Below are 26,185 nucleotides of genomic sequence, written 5' to 3'. Positions count from 1 at the left end.
AGGCATCTGCAAGTTCCCGGACATTTCTGGGGGGAATGACCCTAGTCCTCACCCACCGATCCAACAGGTCCCAGACGTGCTCAATGGGATTGAGATCCGGGCTCTTCGCTGGCCATGGCAAAACACTGACATTCCTGTCTTGCAGGAAATCACACACAGAACGAGCAGTATGGCTGGTAGCATTGTCATGCTGGAGGGTCATGTCAGGATGAGCCTGCAGGAAGGGTATCACATGAGGGAGGAGGATGTTGCCCTTGTAACGCTCAGCGTTGAGATTGCCTGCAATGACAAGCTCGATCCAAATCGATCCCGCTCCAGAGTACAGGCCTCGGTGTAACGCTCATTCCTTCGACGATAAACGCAAATCCGACCATCACCCCTGGTGAGACAAAACCGCGACTCGTCAGAGAAGAGCACTTTTTGCCAGTCCTGTCCGGTCCAGCGACGGTGGGTTTGTGCCCATAGGCGACGTTGTTGCCGGTGATGTCTGGTGAGGACCTGCCTTACAACAGGCCTACAAGCCCTCAGTCCAGCCCCTCTCAGCCTAATGCGGACAGTCTGAGCCCTGATGGAGCGATTGTGTGTTCCTGGTGTAACTCGGGCAGTTGTTGTTGCCATCCTGTACCTGTCCCGCAGGTGTGATGTTCAGATGTACCAATCCTGTGCAGGTGTTGTTACACATGGTCTGCCACTGCGAGGACGATCAGCTGTCCGTCCTGTCTCCCTGTAGCGCTGTCTTAGGCGTCTCACAGTACGGACATTGAGCACTGATGGAGGGATTGTGCGTTCCTGGAGTAACTCGGGCAGTTGCAGTTTGCTGAGTTTATGTTGTAGAGAGGTAGAGAGTTCAGGTTGCCATCTCTGTTTTAAATATTTTGATATTCACTGTGAACACTGAGGCTGTACCCACTTTGAGTTACAGTTTAACAGTGGCTAAGAAGGATACTCTGGTTATTTGATCATAATATAGGCCTACCAGATTGGCCTGTAAGGCCTGGCCATAGAGTGGGGTTTTTGTTCTTCATTTTAGTTAGGCCAGGGTGTTACATTGGGTGGGCGTTCTATGTTCCTTTTTCTATGTTGTTGTATTTCTTTGTTTTGGGCGTGTGTGGCTCCCAATCAGGCACAGCTGAAGCTCGTTGTTGCTGATTGGGAGTCACACATAAGGAGCCTGTTTTTCCTTTGGATTTTGTGGGTAATTGTTTCTGTTAGTGTTTTGCACCTGACAGGACTGTTTGGCTGTCAGTTTTCTCGTTTTGTTTTGTATAGTGTTCACGTTATTAAATTAAAATCATGATGAACACTAACTCCGCTGCACCTTGGTCTACTCTCTCTCACGACAGCCCTTACACTACCATCAAAAACAATGGAGAAAATGCATTCCATAACACTTTAACATGGAAATAACTGTTCTATCATTCAGTCTACAGTAGCAGCCAAAATGTGGTGTTCAATGAAAAGGCCTACATTCCACGAGAAACGAACACGCAGGGCTTAAGACAACAAAAAAAGCTCTTTGCCTGACTCGCTTTTCAAAGTTTTTGTGCTCTTGTAGGAAGCAATCACTCCCCCGTTGCTGATTACAAATAATCTATAACTGGGCTAACAACTCACTAACTAGCAAAGGGTATGAACAACATGTTCACGCTTGGCTACATGCAGCTCTTGCTTCGATCTCAAAACAAACTCTTATATTCACGACCGCTCATGCTGTAAACACAGTCCAGTTCAAAGTAAATGGCACACACCATATATGGCAATGGACTGCTGAGTCATGCGTGTCAATGTAATAGAATCCTACTCTGATGCTTTCTACCTACAACAAAATCTCTTGCATAGTTACTAGTTTTGCATACTAAGTCTTGCATAGTTTGTTTTGTTTTGGTATTTTATATTGATTCAATCACAATTCCCACAGTAAAGGGAAACATTAAAAGAGTTATCTAAGGGGGAAAATCTGAGTGAAGAAAGTTGAGTGAAGCTCAATCTCGTGTTTCTATGCCCGGCCTGATATTTCTTCTGCGCAGCAGTCTTGGAGGCTTAAAGTGAACATTGACGATAGGCAAATATTTTCCCGGTACTGCGTCCCTCCACTATTAATTTTGCCAGGAAGCCGTACCAGACTTTACTTTCACCCCTGCTCATAATGTCCATGCTGTATGAGTTAGGGCTGTGACGGTCAAGGGAGCAAAGCTAGGTTGAAGATGACAAAGTTTAAAGACAAGAGGATTCTAATATCCCAGAACTATTTGCAACAATGGGACAGCTATGCTAGTTAGCAACCGTGCTGGTCCAATTAATCTGTTTATTTTCAAAAGAATCTTCCGCATCGAATCCTAACTTGTCTTATAACCTTAATGTTATCTTTGTTAAATTCTACCTTAAATACTTGCTACACTAGAAGTTAATGATTACATACATGAGGAATGTATATGGTGGGGTCAATGGAGGGTGGATAAGAAGTAGAGGTCTGGAAAAGTTACAAAGTGAGAGAAACGGCAATCACTTGGTTGCGGTCGCTGATAAAGTTGGATAGCTGTGGATTAGTGAAGAATGTGGGCCGAGGTCAGGTCAGGTAGATGAAGTGAGAAGGAACAGTTTTATTACACACACACATCACTTAAACTTCCTGACTAGCAACAAAGATGTATTGGCTGTCTAAATGTTCAAGGACTCCGCCTAATAGGAGACTATAAACACTTGTGCTGGTGGAAATATGTCTGTCTTTTTTCCGCTGTTTTGACCCAGCGGGTGAATAAACTTGGTTTGAGTTTTGACTAGTTGTCCATTAGGTTCTGACAAACCGAGTGAAAAAAAAACAAACGATCAGCGTTGTCGACGGGGTTCCACCACGATTTGTAGTCGGTACTGGAGAGTCCGAATCAGTGAAGCAGGAACTGGCACACAAAAAAAACCAAGGCAGGCACAGATCCTAAACCTGTTACCAATCATTCTGACATCTTGGGGGAGATGGGAATCGTAGGCTGAACCAATTATACGATACATACCTAGAAAGCCTGATTTTATTCAGTAGTCCCATTGTATTACGACCGGTCGTAGATTTATGGTATATGGTAACTCCTGGAAGATAAGCCCGAGTAGGGTAGTCCCTGCAGAGGGTAGTACCCGCAGAGGGTAATTCCTAGGGTGGTAAATCCCGAGTGTGTTGGTTTCTGCTAGCTTCATGTAAGCATAGGGTAACTCCCGGAAGATAAGCCTGAGCAGGCACGGTAGGTTGTAGAGAAGTAGTCCATGGAGAAGGACCAAAGGAGGGAATGTTTGCGGGAATGTGGGATGGTGGATCATAAGTTCTGGACGAGAGCCTCATCCATGGTTAGAAAAGCAAGAAGATATTGAAGTTGTTTGAACATGATTTGAGTATATTAGCTGTATCAATAAAGAGAAGTTGGTTTATGCCCTATTGGGGCAGGGAACCGTGACTGATTATGTGGAAATAGGAAGACAACTGTGAATAATTTTGGTAATATGTGTCGTCAACAACAATGATATTTGAAACGTGACACACTGGTATAAGATATTAGGTCTACCGTATTCTCCAGTACTAAATTGGCAGACGCTTTGTTACTGGTTCTTCGCTAACGTTAGCTAGCTCGTCTTGCACATCTACAGGGATGGTGGATTTTGGTCGAGTTCTTAGTAGTTCTGTTGGGCATGTTGTCGGAGATTTTTGAGAAACAGCCGTCAAGACTCATTGTAGGGTAACTTATTTAGCCAATTCTACCACTTTTTCAAGCTAGGAGATTAATGTAAGAATATCAATTTTACGAACGCCACGTGAGCTCGCTGAAACACCGGGTTCTCTCTACGGCGCCATCCCCCCCCTCTCTAGTTACTGGTTCCAATACAAGGCATCAGGTCTTGTGACCAAATTATTAGGTACCTACAAGGTAACTACTCTCCAGGAAGTGGGTATAACTAACAAACAAAAACAAAAAAGAGCTGTGAGTGAGGCAATTTAGGTTAATAAGGACTGAAGCATGTACATTTTGAGGGTTCTGTGTTGGTACAGTATGTAGATGATTTGTTATTGCCGTCAAAAGACAAAAGAAATTCATATGCGAGACCTCACTACATTAGTAAATTATATCGCAGAGCAGGGTCACAAAGCATCATATGAGAAAGCACACCAAACAAAACAAGAGGTAACATATTATTTTGGGAAGGGGGTTTCGATTTCAAAAGGCACGAAGCTCATTACACAAGATCGATTAGCGACAATGCGTTCTTTGGCACGACCACAAAAAAAACACTCCTCGTACACTCAGGGAAAACCCTAGGTGTTTTTCAATCTCGTGAGACACTTTATTCCGTCTTATTCTCGAATAGCTTTATAGAATTGACGAAACGGAAGAGGGGTAAACGAGAGATTAGAGCGGAGTTCATGTTGTGAGTAATTGTTTGTAGAGTTTTGAAGAAGCAATTCTGTGAAACAACATTTTTTTGGGGGGGGTTACCAAACCTAAAATGACATCTTACATTTTTTTTTTGTAGTGTGGTGGTTAAACGATCCATTGTTTTAATTATGATTTGGAAAGGAGAGTAGACAGAGCGCCGTCCCTAAGGGGTACTGCTCAAATCTACTGAGTCTAGGGAGGGTTTCCTCCTACCCTCTCAGGAAACCTTATCTTTTCGTGTCCTCCGAGAAGGGACGTTATTAGAGAACCCATTAGATGGTAGCTTGGGCTAACCATGACAGGGACATTGATAGGATGGGTTTAAAAATATATATTTTTTACCGTGTCATCAGAATCAGAACGTTAAAACACATCAATAGATACGGCTTTCTGGAAGATACAGTACAATTAACTGTAGCCTGCGTCTTGCTTTGACACACGAGGATGAAGGAAACTTACATTTACATTTTAGTCATTTAGCAGACGCTCTTATCCAGAGCGACTTACAGTAGTGAATTCATACATTTATAATTTTTTTCCCCCGTACATGTAATCTCTCTCTTCCCTGTTCAATATGTTTTCTAAAGGTGGGATGTAACATGTGGACCGATCATTGCTCCAGATGAGGGATTGTTAGAAACGGACTAATTGATTTGAGCAGGTGAACTAGAGGAAGTGACTAATGTGTTATAGGTTAGATGGAATGATTTACAGTGGGGCGAAAAAGTATTTAGTCAGCCACCAATTGCGCAAGTTCTCCCAGTTAAAAAGATGAGAGAGGCCTGTAATTTTCATCATAAGGTACACGTCAACTATGACAGACAAAATGAGAAGAAAAAAAAATCGAGAAAATCACATTGTAGGATTTTTAATGAATTTATTTGCAAATTAAGGTGGAAAATAAGTATTTGGTCACCTACAAACAAGCAAGATTTCTGGCTCTCACAGACCTGTAACTTCTTCTTTAAGAGGCTCCTCTGTCCTCCACTCGTTACCTGTATTAATGGCACCTGTTTGAGCTTGTTTTTGTGGCCTGTGTTTGAGACAGAATGTTTACATAAGGTTGTTAGCTGCAGAGTCTGGCAGGACCCGACAGCAAGTGAGTCCCAAAAACCAAGGCGTCAACGCTACAGGGAATTGGGAAAGCGGAAGCGGAATGGAATATGACGGAGGTAGAGATTTTGTGTGGCTAATAAATTAAGGAAGTGGGTAAGAGTCTCTGGGGGAACGATACCACTCCTCTGTGTATAGTGATAGAGGGGATAGCTGGTAGGAAAGGAAGGACAGCTAATAGAGTCTCTGGGGGAACGATACCACTCCTCTGTGTATAGTGATAGAGGGGATAGCTGGTAGGAAAGGAAGGACAGCTAATAGAGTCTCTGGGGGAACGATACCACTCCTCTGTGTATAGTGATAGAGGGGATAGCTGGTAGGAAAGGAAGGACAGCTAATAGAGTCTCTGGGGGAACGATACCACTCCTCTGTGTATAGTGATAGAGGGGATAGCTGGTAGGAAAGGAAGGACAGCTAATAGAGTCTCTGGGGGAACGATACCACTCCTCTGTGTATAGTGATAGAGGGGATAGCTGGTAGGAAAGGAAGGACAGCTAATAGAGTCTCTGGGGGAACGATACCACTCCTCTGTGTATAGTGATAGAGGGGATAGCTGGTAGGAAAGGAAGGACAGCTAATAGAGTCTCTGGGGAACGATACCACTCCTCTGTGTATAGTGATAGAGGGGATAGCTGGTAGGAAAGGAAGGACAGCTAATAGAGTCTCTGGGGGAACGATACCACTCCTCTGTGTATAGTGATAGAGGGGATAGCTGGTAGGAAAGGAAGGACAGCTAATAGAGTCTCTGGGGGAACGATACCACTCCTCTGTGTATAGTGATAGAGGGGATAGCTGGTAGGAAAGGAAGGACAGCTAATAGAGTCTCTGGGGGAACGATACCACTCCTCTGTGTATAGTGATAGAGGGGATAGCTGGTAGGAAAGGAAGGACAGCTAATAGAGTCTCTGGGGGAACGATACCACTCCTCTGTGTATAGTGATAGAGGGGATAGCTGGTAGGAAAGGAAGGACAGCTAATAGAGTCTCTGGGGGAACGATACCACTCCTCTGTGTATAGTGATAGAGGGGATAGCTGGTAGGAAAGGAAGGACAGCTAATAGAGTCTCTGGGGGAACGATACCACTCCTCTGTGTATAGTGATAGAGGGGATAGCTGGTAGGAAAGGAAGGACAGCTAATAGAGTCTCTGGGGGAACGATACCACTCCTCTGTGTATAGTGATAGAGGGGATAGCTGGTAGGAAAGGAAGGACAGCTAATAGAGTCTCTGGGGGAACGATACCACTCCTCTGTGTATAGTGATAGAGGGGATAGCTGGTAGGAAAGGAAGGACAGCTAATAGAGTCTCTGGGGGAACGATACCACTCCTCTGTGTATAGTGATAGAGGGGATAGCTGGTAGGAAAGGAAGGACAGCTAATAGAGTCTCTGGGGGAACGATACCACTCCTCTGTGTATAGTGATAGAGGGGATAGCTGGTAGGAAAGGAAGGACAGCTAATAGAGTCTCTGGGGGAACGATACCACTCCTCTGTGTATAGTGATAGAGGGGATAGCTGGTAGGAAAGGAAGGACAGCTAATAGAGTCTCTGGGGGAACGATACCACTCCTCTGTGTATAGTGATAGAGGGGATAGCTGGTAGGAAAGGAAGGACAGCTTACTGTACATAATATAGAGACTACTATGAAATCAAGTTGAATGTCATACATACCCAGATCATGGTGGGAGTAGCAGAGATGTTGTTGTGATTTACAGATTCCTGTATACAGGAAGCCACCTCACCAGAAAACTAGCTACAGATTCCTGTATACAGGAAGCCACCTCACCAGAAAGACGAGCTACAGATTCCTGTATACAGGAAGCCACCTCACCAGAAAGACGAGCTACAGATTCCTGTATACAGGAAGCCACCTCACCAGAAAGACTAGCTACAGATTCCTGTATACAGGAAGCCACCTCACCAGAAAGACGAGCTACTGATTCCTGTATACAGGAAGCCACCTCACCAGAAAGACGAGCTACTGATTCCTGTATACAGGAAGCCAGCTCACCACCAGAAAGACTAGCAACAGATTCCTGTATACAGGAAGCCAGCTCACCACCAGAAAGACTAGCAACAGATTCCTGTATACAGGAAGCCACCTCACCAGAAAGACTAGCTACAGATTCCTGTATACAGGAAGCCACCTCACCAGAAAGACTAGCTACAGATTCCTGTATACAGGAAGCCAGCTCACCAGAAAGACTAGCTACAGATTCCTGTATACAGGAAGCCAGCTCACCACCAGAAAGACTAGCTACAGATTCCTGTATACAGGAAGCCACCTCACCAGAAAGACTAGCTACAGATTCCTGTATACAGGAAGCCACCTCACCAGAAAACTAGCTACAGATTCCTGTATACAGGAAGCCAGCTCACCACCAGAAAGACTAGCTACAGATTCCTGTATACAGGAAGCCAGCTCACCAGAAAGACTAGCTACAGATTCCTGTATACAGGAGGCCACCTCACCAGAAAGACTAGCTACAGAATCCTGTATACAGGAAGCCACCTCACCAGAAAGACGAGCTACAGATTCCTGTATACAGGAAGCCACCTCACCAGAAAGACTAGCTACAGATTCCTGTATACAGGAAGCCACCTCACCAGAAAGACTAGCTACAGATTCCTGTATACAGGAAGCCACCTCACCAGAAAGACTAGCTACAGATTCCTGTATACAGGAAGCCACCTCACCAGAAAGACTAGCTACAGATTCCTGTATACAGGAAGCCAGCTCACCAGAAAGACTAGCTACAGATTCCTGTATACAGGAAGCCACCTCACCAGAAAGACGAGCTACAGATTCCTGTATACAGGAAGCCAGCTCACCACCAGAAAGACTAGCTACAGATTCCTGTATACAGGAAGCCACCTCACCAGAAAGACTAGCTACAGATTCCTGTATACAGGAAGCCAGCTCACCACCAGAAAGACTAGCTACAGATTCCTGTATACAGGAAGCCAGCTCACCACCAGAAAGACTAGCTACAGATTCCTGTATACAGGAAGCCACCTCACCAGAAAGACTAGCTACAGATTCCTGTATACAGGAAGCCACCTCACCAGAAAGACTAGCTACAGATTCCTGTATACAGGAAGCCAGCTCACCACCAGAAAGACTAGCTACAGATTCCTGTATACAGGAAGCCAGCTCACCAGAAAGACTAGCTACAGATTCCTGTATACAGGAGGCCACCTCACCAGAAAGACTGCTTATCAACCGTTAGGACCCAAAGTTTACACCATAATGAGGCTGTTCACAAAGGGGTGGGGCGTAGATCAGCCTTGGGATGAGAGACGTGTGCACAGGGAAGTATTATCCACAGGTACCGACTGTAGCAGAACACAGGAAGTCATTGGAGATGTTGGTGGCTAGAAAACCAGGTATCAGTTGGGAGACAGGTAGGGAGTATCTGACAGATTCAGGAAGTGGCTGTAGGTACAGTAACAGAAAGGAGCAGCAGAAGTGGTGAAGGAGGCTATAGTAACAGCATGGAACTGGACTACGACGCAAATCAGGAGTATGTTGAAGTATCATGGTCAGCGTTAGTGGTCGCAGGGGGGTTACCCTTGGTAGCATTGCTGGGATATCACCTTCTGAAGGCGTTGATGTTGAAATGTGTACACAGTGCTGATTTACCTCAAGATGAGGTCGAGTTGATTAAGGTCACCGCACGTGTATATCGGGTGGCCATGGAGGACGAAGGAGATGGGGGCTGAAAGTGTTTATCTGGCGTGGGAACACTTTTTTTTTGTAACCTGTGACTAACGGGGGAAGACTGAGTGACAGCATGAGGATTTGTTTTTTTTAGGGCCTTCATTCTATTGACCAGTAAAGTAAAGAATGCCAGACATCACACATGGCTAAGCTACCCTAAAAGATTTTGGTGTCAAGGAGAAACTCCACACCACGGTGGAGAAACTGGGAGCCGTGGAAACCCAGCTCAAAGTTAGTGAGAACCAACTTAGTGAGTTAGTGAGAGCCAATAACGAGAAAACTAAAAAAAGGTGATATTTGTCAGTTGCCGTGGTCGGGGAACACCAGGCCATTCGACCATCACAGCACCCTGATCTACAAAGAGGTCATCACTGACATCGGCAGTGCCTACAATCCGGGTACAGGTGTATTTGCTGCCCCCTATTGGAGGGTCTACTACTTCTGTTTCTTCTACCATGCTGGAGGAAATTGTGTCCAATATATTTCCCTGTTAAATAATGGAGAGTGCATGGCCAGTTCCTCTGATCACCAGCCAGTTCCTCTGTTCACCAGTCAGTTCCTCTGATCACCAGCCAGTTCCTCCGTTCACCAGCCAGTTCCTCCGTTCACCAGCCAGTTCCTCCGTTCACCAGCCAGTTCCTCCGTTCACCAGTCAGTTCCTCTGTTCACCAGTCAGTTCCTCTGTTCACCAGCCAGTTCCTCCGTTCACCAGTCAGTTCATCTGTTCACCAGTCAGTTCCTCCGTTCACCAGCCAGTTCCTCCGATCACCAGCCAGTTCCTCTGTTCACCAGCCAGTTCCTCCGATCACCAGCCAGTTCCTCCGATCACCAGCCAGTTCCTCTGATCACCAGCCAGTTCCTCCGTTCACCAGCCAGTTCCTCCGTTCACCAGCCAGTTCCTCCGTTCACCAGCCAGTTCCTCCGTTCACCAGTCAGTTCCTCCGTTCACCAGCCAGTTCCTCCGTTCACCAGCCAGTTCCTCCGTTCACCAGCCAGTTCCTCCGATCACCAGTCAGTTCCTCTGTTCACCAGCCAGTTCCTCCGATCACCAGTCAGTTCCTCTGTTCACCAGCCAGTTCCTCCGATCACCAGTCAGTTCCTCCGTTCACCAGCCAGTTCCTCCGTTCACCAGCCAGTTCCTCCGTTCACCAGCCAGTTCCTCCGTTCACCAGCCAGTTCCTCCGTTCACCAGCCAGTTCCTCCGTTCACCAGCCAGTTCCTCTGTTCACCAGTCCATTCCTTGATTCCAGGGACCACATGTACATAAAATGTACACACGCGCATAACTCTAAGTGGATTTGGATAAAACCATCGGCTAAAATTGCATATTATTATTTGTTAATATTATTTTTTGTAAACAGTGAATCTTTCCCACATAACTGTAATGCCTGTATTGGGTGCATCCAGATGGGAATCGTTGGGAGAAATACATTGGTTGGCTAGCTGTCCTCTACTGTCTAGGTAGAGTAACATTACCACGTTGTCTGGTCGTTACACTCTTGCTCAACACCAAGACAAATTACTCTCACCATTTCTGCACATTGCAAAAGGAATGCGTTCTTTAAGAGAAGTAGAGGGTTTCTACCTGATCAATAAACAGTTAGTGATGAGGAAGTCAATATGGTTAGTGTAACTGGGGTGATGTACGGTACAATACACAGTAAGAGTTTACACAAAAGATAGTGCAACTGGGATAAGGTAAAATAGAAGGACTTACACAGAGGGCTTCATGAGGGCTTGGAATCCCCCCATAACCAGGAAATTACCCACTGAGCCACAGTACCTGCAGAGATAGAGAGAGGGATCGAGAAAACAGATGGTGAGAATGAATGAATGAATGAACGAACAAATGAACGAAGAAACAAAGAAGGAACATGAGAAGGGAAGACTCGGGTGGAGGAGAAGGGAAGACTCAGGCGGAGGAGAAGGGAAGACTCAGGCGGAGGAGAAGGGAAGACTCAGGCGGAGGAGAAGGGAAGACTCGGGTGGAGGAGAAGGGAAGACTCAGGCGGAGGAGAAGGGAAGACTCAGGCGGAGGCCATTTGACATTGTAACTACTAAAGAAGAAACAACACTAAAACAGACATCTCAGCCTAGTAGTTGTGTACTTGCTCTTGATACATGTCCAGGAATGTGTTAGCGTGTTTCAGGATAACCAGTCCCTTGACATCCCGGTCAGTACGGAGGAAGGCTGTAAGGGAGACGGAGTGTTGTCCTGTCAGGTGACACAGCCTGCTGTAGCAACTAGCCAGGGACTGGAACAGCAGGGTGGACGTTGGGCCCAACACCGTGCACACAGACTCTAGAGGAGACACAGATAGTACACAGATCAATCCACCACCCTCTCTATAACACACAGATCAATCCACCACCCTCTCTACAACACACAGATCAATCCACCACCCTCTCTACAACACACAGATCAATCCACCAACCTCTCTACAACACACAATCCACCACACTCACTACAACACACAGATCAATCCACCACCCTCTCTACAACACACAGATCAATCCACCACCCTCTCTACAACACACAGATCAATCCACCACCCTCTCTACAACACACAATCCACAACACACAATCCACCAGCCTCACTACAACACACAGATCAATCCACCACCCTCTCTACAACACACAGATCAATCCACCACCCTCTCTATAACACACAGATCAATCCACCACCCTCTCTACAACACACAGATCAATCCACCACCCTCTCTACAACACACAGATCAATCCACCAACCTCTCTACAACACACAATCCACCACACTCACTACAACACACAGATCAATCCACCACCCTCTCTACAACACACAGATCAATCCACCACCCTCTCTACAACACACAGATCAATCCACCACCCTCTCTACAACACACAATCCACAACACACAATCCACCAGCCTCACTACAACACACAGATCAATCCACCACCCTCTCTACAACACACAGATCAATCCACCACCCTCTCTACAACACAGATCAGCCAGAAGAGGCCTAGCTTCTTTCCTCTCTAGGTTTCTTCATAGGTTTTGGCCTTTCTAGGGAGTTTTTCCTAGCCACCGTGCTTCTACACCTGCATTACTTGCTGTTTGGGGTTTTAGGCTGGGTTTCTGTACAGCACTTTGTGACATCGGCTGATGTAAAAAAAAACGGCTTTATAAATACATTTAAATATCTCATAAATACATTGAGATCAGTCCACCACACTCTTTACCACTGTTGTGTCGTCAACAAACATAATGATTGAGTTGGAGACATGCGTGGCAACACAGTCATGGGTGAACAGGGCGTATAGGAAGGGGCTGAGCACGCACCCCTGTGGGGCCCCTCCGTGTTGAGGACAAGTGTGGCGGAGGTGTTGTTGCATACATTCACCACCTGGGGTAGACCCATCAGGAAGCTTAGTGACGAGCATGGAGGGCACTATGGTATTGAAGGCTGTGCTGTAGTCGATGAACAACATTCTTACAAAAGTATTCCTCTTGTCCAGCTGGGAAAGGGCAGTGTGCAGTCAAATCAAATCAAATGTTATTTGTCACATATGCCGGGAATAAAAACAGGTGTAGAATTTACCGTGAAATGCTTACTTACAAGCTCTTAACCAACAATGCAGTTTTAAGAAAATAGAGTTAAAAAAATATTTACTAAATAAAATAAGGTAAAAAAATTAAATAACACAATAAACAGGTGGTACCAGTCATTAGGGGGGTACAGTTTAGTCGAGGTAATTTGTAGGGGGGGGTCATTGCAATTAGTCTGGGTGGCCATTTGATTAATTGTTCAGCATTCTCATGGCTTGGGGGTTGAAGCTGTTAAGGAGCTTTTGGACCTATACTTAGCGCTCTGGTACCGCTTGCCGTGCGGTAACAGAGAGAAGAGTCTATGACTAGGGTGGCTGGAGTATTTGACAATTTTTAGGGATTCCTCTGACACCGCCTGGTATAGAGGTCCTGGATGGCAGGAAGCTTGGCCCCAGTGATGTACTGGGCCGTTCGCACTACCCTCTGTAATGCCTTATGGTCGGATGCCGAGCAGTTATCATACCAGGCGGTGATGCAACCAGTTAGGATGTTCTCGATGGTACAGCTGTAAAACGTTTTCAGGATCTGGGGACCCATGCCAAATATTTTCAGTCTCCTGAGGGAGAAAAAGCATTGTCGTGCCCTCTTCACAACTTTCTTGGTGTGTTTGGACCATGATAATTTGTTGGTGGATACCAAGGAACTTGAAGCTCTCAACCTGTTCCACTACAGCCCTGTCCGTGTGAATGGGGGTGTGTTCGGCCCTCCTTTTCCTGTAGTGAACGATCATCTCCTTTGTCTTGCTCACGTTGAGGGAGAGGTTGTTGTCCTGGCACCACACTGCCAGGTCTCTGACCTCCTCCCTATAGGCTGTCTCATTGTTGGTGATCAGGTCTACCACCATTGTGATGTCAGCAGACTTAATGATGGTGTAAGAGTCGTGCTTAGGCCACACAGTCGTGGGTGAACAGGGAGTACAGGAGGGGCCTAAGCACACACCCCTGAGGGGCCCCCGTGTTGAGTATCAATGTGGCAGATGTGTTGTTGCCTACCCTTACCATCATTTAGGCAGGTTACCTTCACTTTCAGGGATTATGGTGGTCTGCTTGAAACATGTAGGTATTAATATTAGACATTTCGCACACCAGCTGTTATTGACAAATAGACACACCTCCACCTCTCGTCTTGCCGGACGTAGCTGTTCTGTCCTGCCGATGCTGGAAAACCCAGCCAACTGTATATTGTCCATGTCGTAGTTCAGCCACGACTCGGTGAAACATAAGATAGTACAGTTTTTAATGTCACGTTGGTAGGATAGTGTCAAACGGAGACCATCCAGTTTATTCAAAATCAAATCAAATGTTATTGGTCACATACACATGGTTAGCAGATGTTAATGTGAGTGTAGGGAAATGCTTGTGCTTCTAGTTCCACAAGTGCAGTAATATCTAACAAGTAATCTAACAATTGGCAAACAACTACCTTATACACACAAGTGTAAAGGGGTGAATGAGAATATGTACATATAAATGTATGGATGAGCGATGGCCGAGGGGCAAAGGCAAGATGCAGTAGATGGTATAAAATACAGTATATACATGTGATATGAGTAATGTAAGATATGTAAACATTATTAAAGTGGCATTAAAGTAGCATTGTTTAAAGTGACTAGTGATCCAATTTATTAAAGTGGCCAGTGATTTGTTCTCAATGTAGGCAGTAGTGATGGCTGTTTAGCAACCTGGACTTGAGACAGAAGCTGTTTTTCAGTCTCTCGGTCTCAGCGTTGATGCACCTGTACTGACCTCGCCTTCTGGATGGAAGCGGGGTGAACAGGCAGTGGCTCGGGTTGTTGTTGTCCTTGATGATCTTTTTGGCCTTCCTGTGACATCAGTTGCTGTAGGTGTCATGGAGGGCAGGTAGGTTGCCCCCGGTGATGCGTTGTGCAGACCTCACTACCCTCTGGAGAGCCCTGCGGTTGAGGGCGGTGCAGTTGCCGTACCAGGCTGTGAAACAGCCAGACAGGATGCTCTGGATTGTGCATCTGTAAAAGTTTGTCAGGGTTTTGACAAGCCAAATTTCTTCAGCCTCCTGAGGTTGAAGAGGCGCTGTTGCGCCTTCTTCACCACACTGTCTGTGTGGGTGGAACATTTCAGTTTGTCCGTTATGTGTACGCCGAGGAACTTAAAACTTTCCACCTTCTCCACTACCGTCCCGTCGATGTGGATAGGGGGGTGCTCCCTCTGCTGTTTCCTGAAATCCACAATCATCTCCTCTGTTTTGTTGACGTTGAGTGAGAAGTTGTTTTCCTTACACCACACTCCGAGTGCCCTCACCTCCTCCCTGTTGGCCGTCTCGTCGTTGTTGGTAATCAAGCCTACTACTGTAGTGTCGTCTGCAAACTTGATGATTGAGTTGGAGGCGTGCATGGCCACGCAGTCATGGGTGAACAGGGAGTACAGGAGGGGGCTGAGCATCCACCCTTGTGGGGCCCCAGCGTTGAGGGTCAGCGAAGATGTTGTTTCCTACCTTCACCACCTGGGGTGGCCCGTCAGAAAGTCCAGGACCCAGTTGCACAGGCCGGGGTTGATGAGCTTGTGGGTACTATGGTGTTGAATGCTGAGCTGTAGTCAATGAACAGCATTCTTACATAGGTATTCCTCTTGTCCAGATGGGTTAGGGCAGTGTGCAGTGTGATTGCGTCGTCTGTGGACCTGTTGGGGTGGTAAGCAAACTGAAGTAGGTCTAGGGTGTCAAGTAAGGTGGAGGTGATATGATCCTTGACTAGTCTCTCAAAGCACTTCATGATGACAGAAGTGAGTGCTACGGGGCGGTAGTCATTTAGTTCAGTTATCTTTGCCTTCTTGGGTACAGGAACAATGGTGGCCATCTTGAAGCATGTGGAGACATCAGACTGGGCTATGGAGAGATTGATGTCTCAACGTCAACAGTGAAGAGGCAACTTCGGGATGCTTGCCTTCTAGGCAGAGTTGCAAAAGAAAAAGCCATATCTCAGACTCAGCCAATAAAAAGAAAATATGGGCAAAAGAACACAGACACTGGACAGAGGAAGATTGGAAAAAGTTTAATGGACAGACGAATCTAAGTTTGAGGTGTTCGGATCACAAAGAAGAACATTCGTGAGACGCAGAAAAAATGAAAATATACGGGAGAAGTGCTTGACGCCATCTGTCAAGCATGGTAGAGGCAATGTGATGGTCTGGGGGTGCTTTGGTGGTGGTAAAGTGTGAGATTTGTACAGAGGATAAAAGGGATCTTGAAGAAGGAAGGCTATCACTCCATTTTGCAACGCCATGCCATACCTTGTGGACGGCGCTTAATTGGAGCCAATTTCCTCTTACAACAGGACAATGACCCAAAGCACAGCTCCAAACTATGCAAGAGCTATTTAGGGAGGTAGCAGTCAGCTGGTATTGTGTCTATAATGGAGTGGCCAGCACAGTCACCGCATCTCAAACCTATTGAGCTGTTGTGGGAGCAGCTTGACCGTATGGTACGTCAGAAGTGCCCATCAAGCCAATCCAATTTGTGGGAGGTGCTTCAGGAAGCATTGGGGTGAAATCTCTTCAGATTACCTCAACAAATTGACAACTAGAATGCCAAAGGGTCTGCAAGGCCGTAATTGCTGCAAATGGAGGATTCTTTGATGAAAGCAAAGTTTGAAGGACACAATTATGATTTAAATTTAAAAAATATATATATTTATAACCTTGTCAAAGTCTTGACTATATTTCCTATTCATTTTGCAACTCATTTCATGTATGTTTTCATGGAAAACAAGGACATTTGTAAGTGACCCCAAACGTTTCAAGGGTAGTGTATAGCTATTCTGTGTTGAGCGGTTAACAAAGAAATAGGTCCTCCTATATGCTTAATTTAGAGTTATTAATGTAACTTTAGTTGTTCTACAAACATTGGGATATATGTTTAGATTTTTAATACATTGTAAGGCTGCATGATGAGACAAATGATGATTTGAAAAAAGTATCTTGAAAGGCATGAGCTCTGCTTAGTTTTTTTTGCGCAGGCTGTACACACTTCATCAGTCTCTCATTCACAATGAGACAAGCACTTGATAATGCCCAGAAATTCACAGCGGCATCCCCTTTGTGTGGCCCCGATGCACTCTAAAAAAAAAAAAGTACTGAGCGCTCCGAATCACATCTCACTCACATGGCTCTCCATCATGTGATCAGGTCTTTCTCACAGGCTACAAGTGAAGACAGGCACATCGGAGACACAACTGCGCGCGTCATTATCCAATTCCAAGGTAGCATATTACAGATATTGGAAGAAATGTCCACATTTACTTTTCGTCAGCCAACAAGATGAGTAGGCCTAACGAACAGCAAAAGCACTATCCTACGTCAATCTACTATCCCCCATTGTACAAAAGTCGACCTGTTCTATTCTGTGCGAGAAATAAATATTCCAAACATAGTCTGGGGACAGTTGTGGGATGCGATAGATCCCAAATTAATACAACCATTAGCATCCCCCCCCAAAGATTTTACGCAATGTGGCTGACGCAACAGATCAGAACGTTTGGCTTAAAATGTTGATAAACTCTTTAAAAAAAATTGTTTTACCTTTATTTAACTAGGCAAGTCAGTTAAGAAAAATATCTTATTTTACAATGACGGCCTACACATTATAAGTGCAGCAACGCACACATGGGAGTAGGACATAACCGCAAATGTTCCATTAGAAAAAAAATACCATTATCAAAAAGTGACCGCAAATGCAATTATTATGCTTTTATTATAAAGGTGCATTTTTAAGGTAAAAATGATCTTCCCCCAAATTTGAAACTCACACGCTGCTTTATATACACCAGTTAGGATCTACACCCGTTGTAAACCGGATTAATGTGCTTAATTTGAAGAAGTTATTTGGCCACTTTAGTTATGATACAAACCTTATCAAAACATATAGGCCTATGGGCAAGGCTACATGAGGTGTGCGACTATGATTTGAAAAAGTTGAAAAAAAAAAAAAGCATTGTTTTTTTATGCTGGGCATCATTCACAAGTGATCATATATAATTCACAAGTGATTGGCTAATATTGTCACCCATCACACTATTCTTGATTTAATCTTGTCTTTAAATATACTAAATAATATATTTTACATTACATTTTAGTCATTTAGCAGACGCTCTTATCCAGAGCTACTTACAGTAGTGAATGCATACATTTCATACATTTAAAAAAAAAAAAATATTCCGTACTGGTCCCCCGTGGGAATCGAACCCACAACCCTGGTGTTGCAAACACCATGCTCTACCAACTGAGCCACACGGGACAACATTCAGAATGGACCATTATCATGCACCTGTCTGGAAACAGGAGCAGTGGGAAAAAAAATACATTTAAATCCTCCTCTTTTTATTAGAGGCCATCACTCTATTCTCTCACGCAATAGCCTATAGAAATATTGCGCAACATGAGCTCATGGACTCTCATGAAGTGTTTGATTAGGGTTTTCCATTACGTTTGCATTGCTGTCAGAGTGATTAGAGGGACAATAGAGTGCTGAGTACCTGGCAGTTAGCTAGTTTTGGTAGGCTACTAATGACCATCAGCAGCGTCAGAGCTTGGAGAAGAGTAATTACCGTGACTAAAAGATCAAGTGGAATTTGACTGCCTTCATGACTCATGACCGCCTGCGTGGCGGGTAATACAGTTACCTCAACAGCCCTATCCCTATGTCTGTATGTCTTTCGTCTCACCTTTCTTCAGTAGAGGCCTGACCACCCGCTTCTTGACGTCTCTGAGCCTGCAGTAGAACTTCCTGTCTGCTGCAGCCAGCTCGTGGAGAGCAGAGATGAACCCCATCACGTTGAGGTCAGCCTGGGCTAGACAGGACTGTCCTCCGCCATACACACTGCTGATGTAGCCCATCTAGACAGGAAGACACCAACACCATTACATAGCAATATTTTATGTGGCATGTTATGATATTGCCCAGATACATGACTGTAGGCTCTTACGGAGTTAGCCTAGGAGTCTACAGCCACGTCTCAGGGGACAAGTTACTGGTAGGAGTCTACAGCCAAGTCTCAGGGGACAAGTTACTGGTAGGAGTCTACAGCCAAGTCTCAGGGGACAAGTTACTGGTAGGAATCTACAGCCAAGTCTCAGGGGACAAGTTACTGGTAGGAGTCTATAGCCACGTCTCAGGGGACAAGTTACTGGTAGGAGTCTATAGCCACGTCTCAGGGGACAAGTTACTGGTAGGAGTCTATAGCCAAGTCTCAGGGGACAAGTTACTGGTAGGAGTCTACAGCCAAGTCTCAGGGGACAAGTTACTGGTAGGAGTCTACAGCCACGTCTCAGAGGACAAGTTACTTGTAGGAGTCTACAGCCACGTCTCAGGGGACAAGTTACTGGTAGGAGTCTACAGCCAAGTCTCAGGGGACAAGTTACTGGTAGGAGTCTACAGCCAAGTCTCAGGGGACAAGTTACTGGTAGGAGTCTACAGCCAAGTCTCAGGGGACAAGTTACTGGTAGGAATCTACAGCCAAGTCTCAGGGGACAAGTTACTGGTAGGAGTCTATAGCCACGTCTCAGGGGACAAGTTACTGGTAGGAGTCTATAGCCACGTCTCAGGGGACAAGTTACTGGTAGGAGTCTATAGCCAAGTCTCAGGGGACAAGTTACTGGTAGGAGTCTACAGCCAAGTCTCAGGGGACAAGTTACTGGTAGGAGTCTACAGCCACGTCTCAGGGGACAAGTTACTTGTAGGAGTCTACAGCCACGTCTCAGGGGACAAGTTACTGGTAGGAGTCTACAGCCAAGTCTCAGGGGACAAGTTACTGGTAGGAGTCTATAGCCAAGTCTCAGGGGACAAGTTACTGGTATGTTACAGTGGGGGGAAAAGTATTTGATCCCCTGCTGATTTTGTACGTTTGCCCACTGACAAAGAAATGATCAGTCTATAATTTTAACGGTAGGGTTGTTTGAACAGTGAGAGACAGAATAACAACAAAAAAATCCAGAAAAACACATGTCAAAAATGTTATAAATTGATTTGCATTTTAATGAGGGAAATAAGTATTTGACCCCCTCTGCAAAACATGACTTAGTACTTGGTGGCAAAACCCTTGTTGGCAATCACAGAGGTCAGACGTTTCTTGTAGTTGGCCACCAGGTTTGCACACATCTCAGGAGGGATTTTATAAAAAAGACTTTCCCCCCCCCCACTGTATAATACATTATACAAATCAAGAGAAAGGAGCACTCTTGTTTCCGCATTAATCTGATTGATTTATTAACAGGGGAAACGAACAGACAGTTACTAATAAAAAAAGTGCTCCTTTTTCATTCTCCTGGATCTCTTCGACAGGTCCCAACACCTGTCGAAGTGTTCTGGGGTAAAAGAAATGTTGTGGGATTTTACACCCTTTCGTTCAAGCTGGGCTGAAGCTCGTTAGGGGTAAAAACGTTCTTTCTACATTTACATTTTAGTCATTTTTTTAGCAGACGCTCTTATCCAGAGAGACTTACAGTAGTGAATACATACATTTCATTTCATGCATTTAAAAAAAATAATAATTGTACTGGCCCCCGTGGGAATCGAACCCACAACCCTGGCGTTGCAAACACCATGCTCTACCAACTGAGCCACACGGGAAGACTGCCCACATATTATAGAGAGGTAGTGATTGTGTTCTACTCACGTTCATACAGAAGGGCAGTAGGACAGGTCTGAGGGTATAAGTGTCAGTCATAGAGGGAGAGCTCTCAGTTGACCCTGTCCCAGGTATGTGTTTCTCAGGTATGGTCTCCATCATCTGAATTCATTCATAAATATTTTATTGTTCCCATAGGGAAATTTGTTCAACTATAAAGGCATTCCTGTTATACGTTCACTGACTATACAAGAAGAAGAAAAAAACACACACACACACACACACACACACACACACCACCAACCCAGCTAACACACACACACACACACACACACACACACACACACACACACACACACACACACACACACACACACACACACACACACACACACACACACACACAGGCTTCAGCAGAAGGGGGAAGAGACTCCTCCGGAAAGCTATTGATTCAGCAGATACTGAAAAATGACTCTACATGTACAGTAACAAAAACAGAAGAAATACAGAAATGAAACAATCTATTAGTTCTCACAATGTAAAACAATTACATTTCTTTTAGAGTTGCATAACGTGGTTCAAAATACTATCTACAATGTACACTGAGTGGACAAAACATTAGGAACACATGATCTTTCCATGACAGACTGACCAGGTGAATCCAGGTGAAAGATACGATCCCTTATTGATGTCATCAATCAGTGTAGATGAAGGGGAGGTTTTGTGTCAAGAACTGCATCGCTGCTGGGTTTTTCACGCTCAACAGTTTCCCGTGTGTATCAAGAATGGTCCACCACCCAAAATGACGCACAGCCAACTGGACACAACTGTGGGGAAGCATTGGAGTCAACATGGACCAGCATCCCTGTGTGGAACGCTTTCGACACCTTGTAGAGTCCACGTCCCCAGACGAAATTGAGGCTGTTCTGAACACCTTCCTAACTTAATATTAGGAAGGTGTTCCTAATATTTTGTACACTCAGTGTTTAACGTCGCAAGACACAACACTTAACTTATACAGTATTACAACACACATGTAAAGTCCGGTTCAGATACATTAGACAACACGAGACGAGACTAGCCAGTTTTAGAATTTTGGGTTGTCGAACAGCAGACCAGGCATTTACATTCATTTTGTTTTATTTATTTATTTATTTATTTAACTACGTAAGTCGGTTAAGAACAAATTCGTATATTACAATGACGGCCAAACCCGGAAAACGCTGGTGCCAATTGTGCGCCACACTATGGGACTCCCAATTATGGCTCGGTTGTGATACAGCCCGGAATCGAACCAGGGTGTCTGTAGTGACGCCTCTAGCACTGAGATGCAGTGCCTTAGACCGCTGTGATACAGCCTGGAATCGAACCAGGGTGTCTGTAGTGACGCCTCTAGCACTGAGATGCAGTGCCTTAGACCGCTGCGCCACTCGGGAGCCCAGAGTAAGAAGACCAGGTGTGATCATAGTTTGAAACAAAGCTATGCTATTTATTTTTATTTTAACTTTATTTTAACTAGGCAAGTCAGTTAAGAACAAATTCTTATTTACAATGACGGCCTACCAGGGAACAGTGGGTTAACTGCCTTGTTCAGGGGCAGAACGACAGATTTTTACCTTGTCAGCTCTGGGGATTCAATCTTGCAACCTTACGGTTACTAGTCCAACGCTCTAACCACTAGGCTACTTTGCCGCCGCTATGTTGTAGCAAACTGAATACATGCACTTTGTAGAGAAATATCAGCAAGCTAGGCTAGCTACTACTGCAGCAATACAGCTAGCTAGGTGTCCGCTTGGCTAGCTACTACTGCAGCAATACAGCTAGCTAGGTGTCCGCTTGGCTAGCTACTACTGCAGCAATACAGCTAGCTAGGTGTCCACTTGGCTAGCTACTACTGCAGCAATACAGCTAGCTAGATGTCCGCATGGCTAGCTACTACTGCAGCAATACAGCTAGCTAGGTGTCCGCATGATTAGCTACTACTGCAGCATTACAGCTAGCTAGGTGTCCGCATGGCTAGCTACTACTGCAGCATTACAGCTAGCTAGGTGTCCGCATGGCTAGCTACTACTGCAGCATTACAGCTAGCTAGGTGTCCGCATGGCTAGCTACTACTGCAGCGATAGAGCTAGCTAGGTGTCCGCATGGCTAGCTACTACTGCAGCAATACAGCTAGCTAGGTGTGCGCTTGGCTAGCTACTACTGCAGAAAAACAGCTAGCTAGGTGTCCGCTTGGCTAGCTACTACTGCAGCAATACAGCTAGCTAGGTGTGCGCTTGGCTAGCTACTACTGCAGAAAAACAGCTAGCTAGGTGTCCGCTTGGCTAGCTACTACTGCAGCAATACAGCTAGCTAGGTGTCCGCTTGGCTAGCTACTACTGCAGCAATACAGCTAGCTAGGTGTCCGCTTGGCTAGCTACTACTGCAGCAATACAGCTAGCTAGGTGTCCGCTTGGCTAGCTACTACTGCAGCAATACAGCTAGCTAGGTGTCCGCTTGGCTAGCTACTACTGCAGCAATACAGCTAGCTAGGTGTCCGCTTGGCTAGCTACTACTGCAGCAATACAGCTAGCTAGGTGTCCGCTTGGCTAGCTACTACTGCAGCAATACCGCTAGCTAGGTGTCCGGTAGGCTAGCTACTACTGCAGAAACACAGCTAGCTAGGTGTCCGCTTGGCTAGCTACTACTGCAGCAATACAGCTAGCTAGGTGTCCGCTTGGCTAGCTACTACTGCAACAAAACAGCTAGCTAGGTGTCCACTTGGCTAGCTAGCAAGCTAGCTGCTTGGCTGAACACAGAACGTCAGCGCGCTGTTCTCTGATTGGCCAAAGGGACCCGTCTCGCTGTAAGTCTTCGGTCAAGATACGATATGGGCGGCAGGTAGCATAGTGGTTAAGAGCGTTAGAGGTCAGTAACCGAATGATCGCTGGTTCAAAACCCCGGGCCGACTAAGGTGAAAAATATTTTGATGTATCCTTGAGCAAGGAACTTAACCCTAATTGCTCCTGTAAGTCTGCTAAATTACTCAAATGTAATAATGCATTTTGGGAAATTCAGCAGCCGAACGTGAGACTTTCTAAAACTAGACCGTTCAGACGAAGCAAACTGTTGTAGAACAAACTCATTACGACCGTTGTGTCACATCTCGTCTGTTGTATCTAAACTGGGCTTTACAGAGGACATACTGACCTGTTGACCTCTGCTAGAGGACATTACTGACCTGTTGACCTCTGCTAGAGGACATACTGACCTGTTGACCTCTGCTAGAGGACATACTGACCTGTTGACCTCTGCTAGAGGACATACTGACCTGTTGACCTCTGCTAGAGGACATTACTGACCTGTTGACCTCTGCTAGAGGACATACTGACCTGTTGACCTCTGCTAGAGGACATACTGACCTGTTGACCTCTGCTAGAGGACATTACTGACCTGTTGACCTCTGCTAGAGGACATTACTGACCTGTTGACCTCTGCTAGAGGACATTACTGACCTGTTGACCTCTGTAACAGAGGACATACATACTGACCTGTTGACCTCTGTTACAGAGGACATTACTGACCTGTTGACCTCTGTAACAGAGGACATACATACTGACCTGTTGACCTCTGTAACAGAGGACATTACTGACCTGTTGACCTCTGCTAGAGGACATTACTGACCTGTTGACCTCTGCTAGAGGACATTACTGACCTGTTGACCTCTGCTAGAGGACATTACTGACCTGTTGACCTCTGCTAGAGGACATACTGACCTGTTGACCTCTGCTAGATGACATACTGACCTGTTGACCTCTGCTAGAGGACATTACTGACCTGTTGACCTCTGCTAGAGGACATTACTGACCTGTTGACCTCTGCTAGAGGACATTACTGACCTGTTGACCTCTGCTAGAGGACATTACTGACCTGTTGACCTCTGTAACAGAGGACATACATACTGACCTGTTGACCTCTGCTACAGAGGACATACATACTGACCTGTTGACCTCTGTAACAGGGGACATACATACTGACCTGTTGACCTCTGTAACAGAGGACATTACTGACCTGTTGACCTCTGTAACAGAGGACATTACTGACCTGTTGACCTCTGCAACAGAGGACATTACTGACCTGTTGACCTCTGCAACAGAGGACATTACTGACCTGTTGACCTCTGTAACAGAGGACATTACTGACCTGTTGACCTCTGCTAGAGGACATACTGACCTGTTGACCTCTGTAACAGAGGACATTACTGACCTGTTGACCTCTGTAACAGAGGACATTACTGACCTGTTGACCTCTGTAACAGAGGACATTACTGACCTGTTGACCTCTGTAACAGAGGACATTACTGACCTGTTGACCTCTGTAACAGAGGACATGACTGACCTGTTGAACTCTGCTACAGAGGACATTACTGACCTGTTGAACTCTGCTACAGAGGACATTACTGACCTGTTGACCTCTGTAACAGAGGACATTACTGACCTGTTGACCTCTGCTAGAGGACATTACTGACCTGTTGACCTCTGCTAGAGGACATTACTGACCTGTTGACCTCTGTAACAGAGGACATTACTGACCTGTTGACCTCTGTAACAGAGGACATACATACTGACCTGTTGACCTCTGCTACAGAGGACATTACTGACCTGTTGACCTCTGCAACAGAGGACATTACTGACCTGTTGACCTCTGCAACAGAGGACTTACTGACCTGTTGACCTCTGTTAGAGGACATACTGACCTGTTGACCTCTGTAACAGAGGACATTACTGACCTGTTGACCTCTGTTAGAGGACATACTGACCTGTTGACCTCTGTAACAGGGGACATTACTGACCTGTTGACCTCTGCTAGAGGACATACTGACCTGTTGACCTCTGTAACAGAGGACATTACTGACCTGTTGACCTCTGTAACAGAGGACATTACTGACCTGTTGTCCTCTGCTACAGAGGACATTACTGACCTGTTGACCTCTGCTAGAGGACATTACTGACCTGTTGACCTCTGCTAGAGGACATTACTGACCTGTTGACCTCTGCTAGAGGACATTACTGACCTGTTGACCTCTGCTAGAGGACATTACTGACCTGTTGACCTCTGCTAGAGGACATTACTGACCTGTTGACCTCTGCTAGAGGACATACTGACCTGTTGACCTCTGCTAGAGGACATTACTGACCTGTTGACCTCTGCTAGAGGACATTACTGACCTGTTGACCTCTGCTAGAGGACATTACTGACCTGTTGACCTCTGCTAGAGGACATTACTGACCTGTTGACCTCTGCTAGAGGACATTACTGACCTGTTGACCTCTGCTAGAGGACATTACTGACCTGTTGACCTCTGCTAGAGGACATTACTGACCTGTTGACCTCTGCTAGAGGACATTACTGACCTGTTGACCTCTGCTAGAGGACATTACTGACCTGTTGACCTCTGCTACAGAGGACATTACTGACCTGTTGACCTCTGTAACAGAGGACATTACTGACCTGTTGACCTCTGCTACAGAGGACATTACTGACCTGTTGACCGCTGTAAAAGAGGATGGGCTGGCAGCAGTCACCATCAGCCAGGAACACACTGTGGCTCTGCCCTGCTGCCAGGTCAAACACACGCAGACCCTCTGACATCTGGAGGTCAAAACACACACACACACACACACACACACACACACACACACACACACACACACACACACAGAGAGATCAGCCAGGAGCTGTCAGAGTGTGAGGGACCTGGTGGCAGGGTAACACTAG

The 26,185-nt window shown here is 45.7% G+C and overlaps 1 protein-coding gene across 1 annotated transcript in view; it reads right to left on the bottom strand.

Moving 5' to 3' along the window:
- LOC106595535 (alsin) overlaps nt 1–26,185 on the bottom strand; it is a 154,793-nt gene that overhangs the window by 105,386 nt on the left and 23,222 nt on the right. The window contains 5 exon segments of the mRNA XM_045712935.1: nt 10,964–11,029; nt 11,359–11,548; nt 18,527–18,698; nt 20,477–20,590; nt 25,952–26,059. Coding sequence (XP_045568891.1) covers nt 10,964–11,029; nt 11,359–11,548; nt 18,527–18,698; nt 20,477–20,590; nt 25,952–26,059 — 650 coding nt within the window.

This window comes from Salmo salar, unplaced genomic scaffold (assembly GCF_905237065.1).
Source record: "Salmo salar unplaced genomic scaffold, Ssal_v3.1, whole genome shotgun sequence".
Taxonomy (NCBI): domain Eukaryota; kingdom Metazoa; phylum Chordata; class Actinopteri; order Salmoniformes; family Salmonidae; genus Salmo; species Salmo salar.
This window is presented reverse-complemented; position numbering and strand designations above follow the sequence as displayed.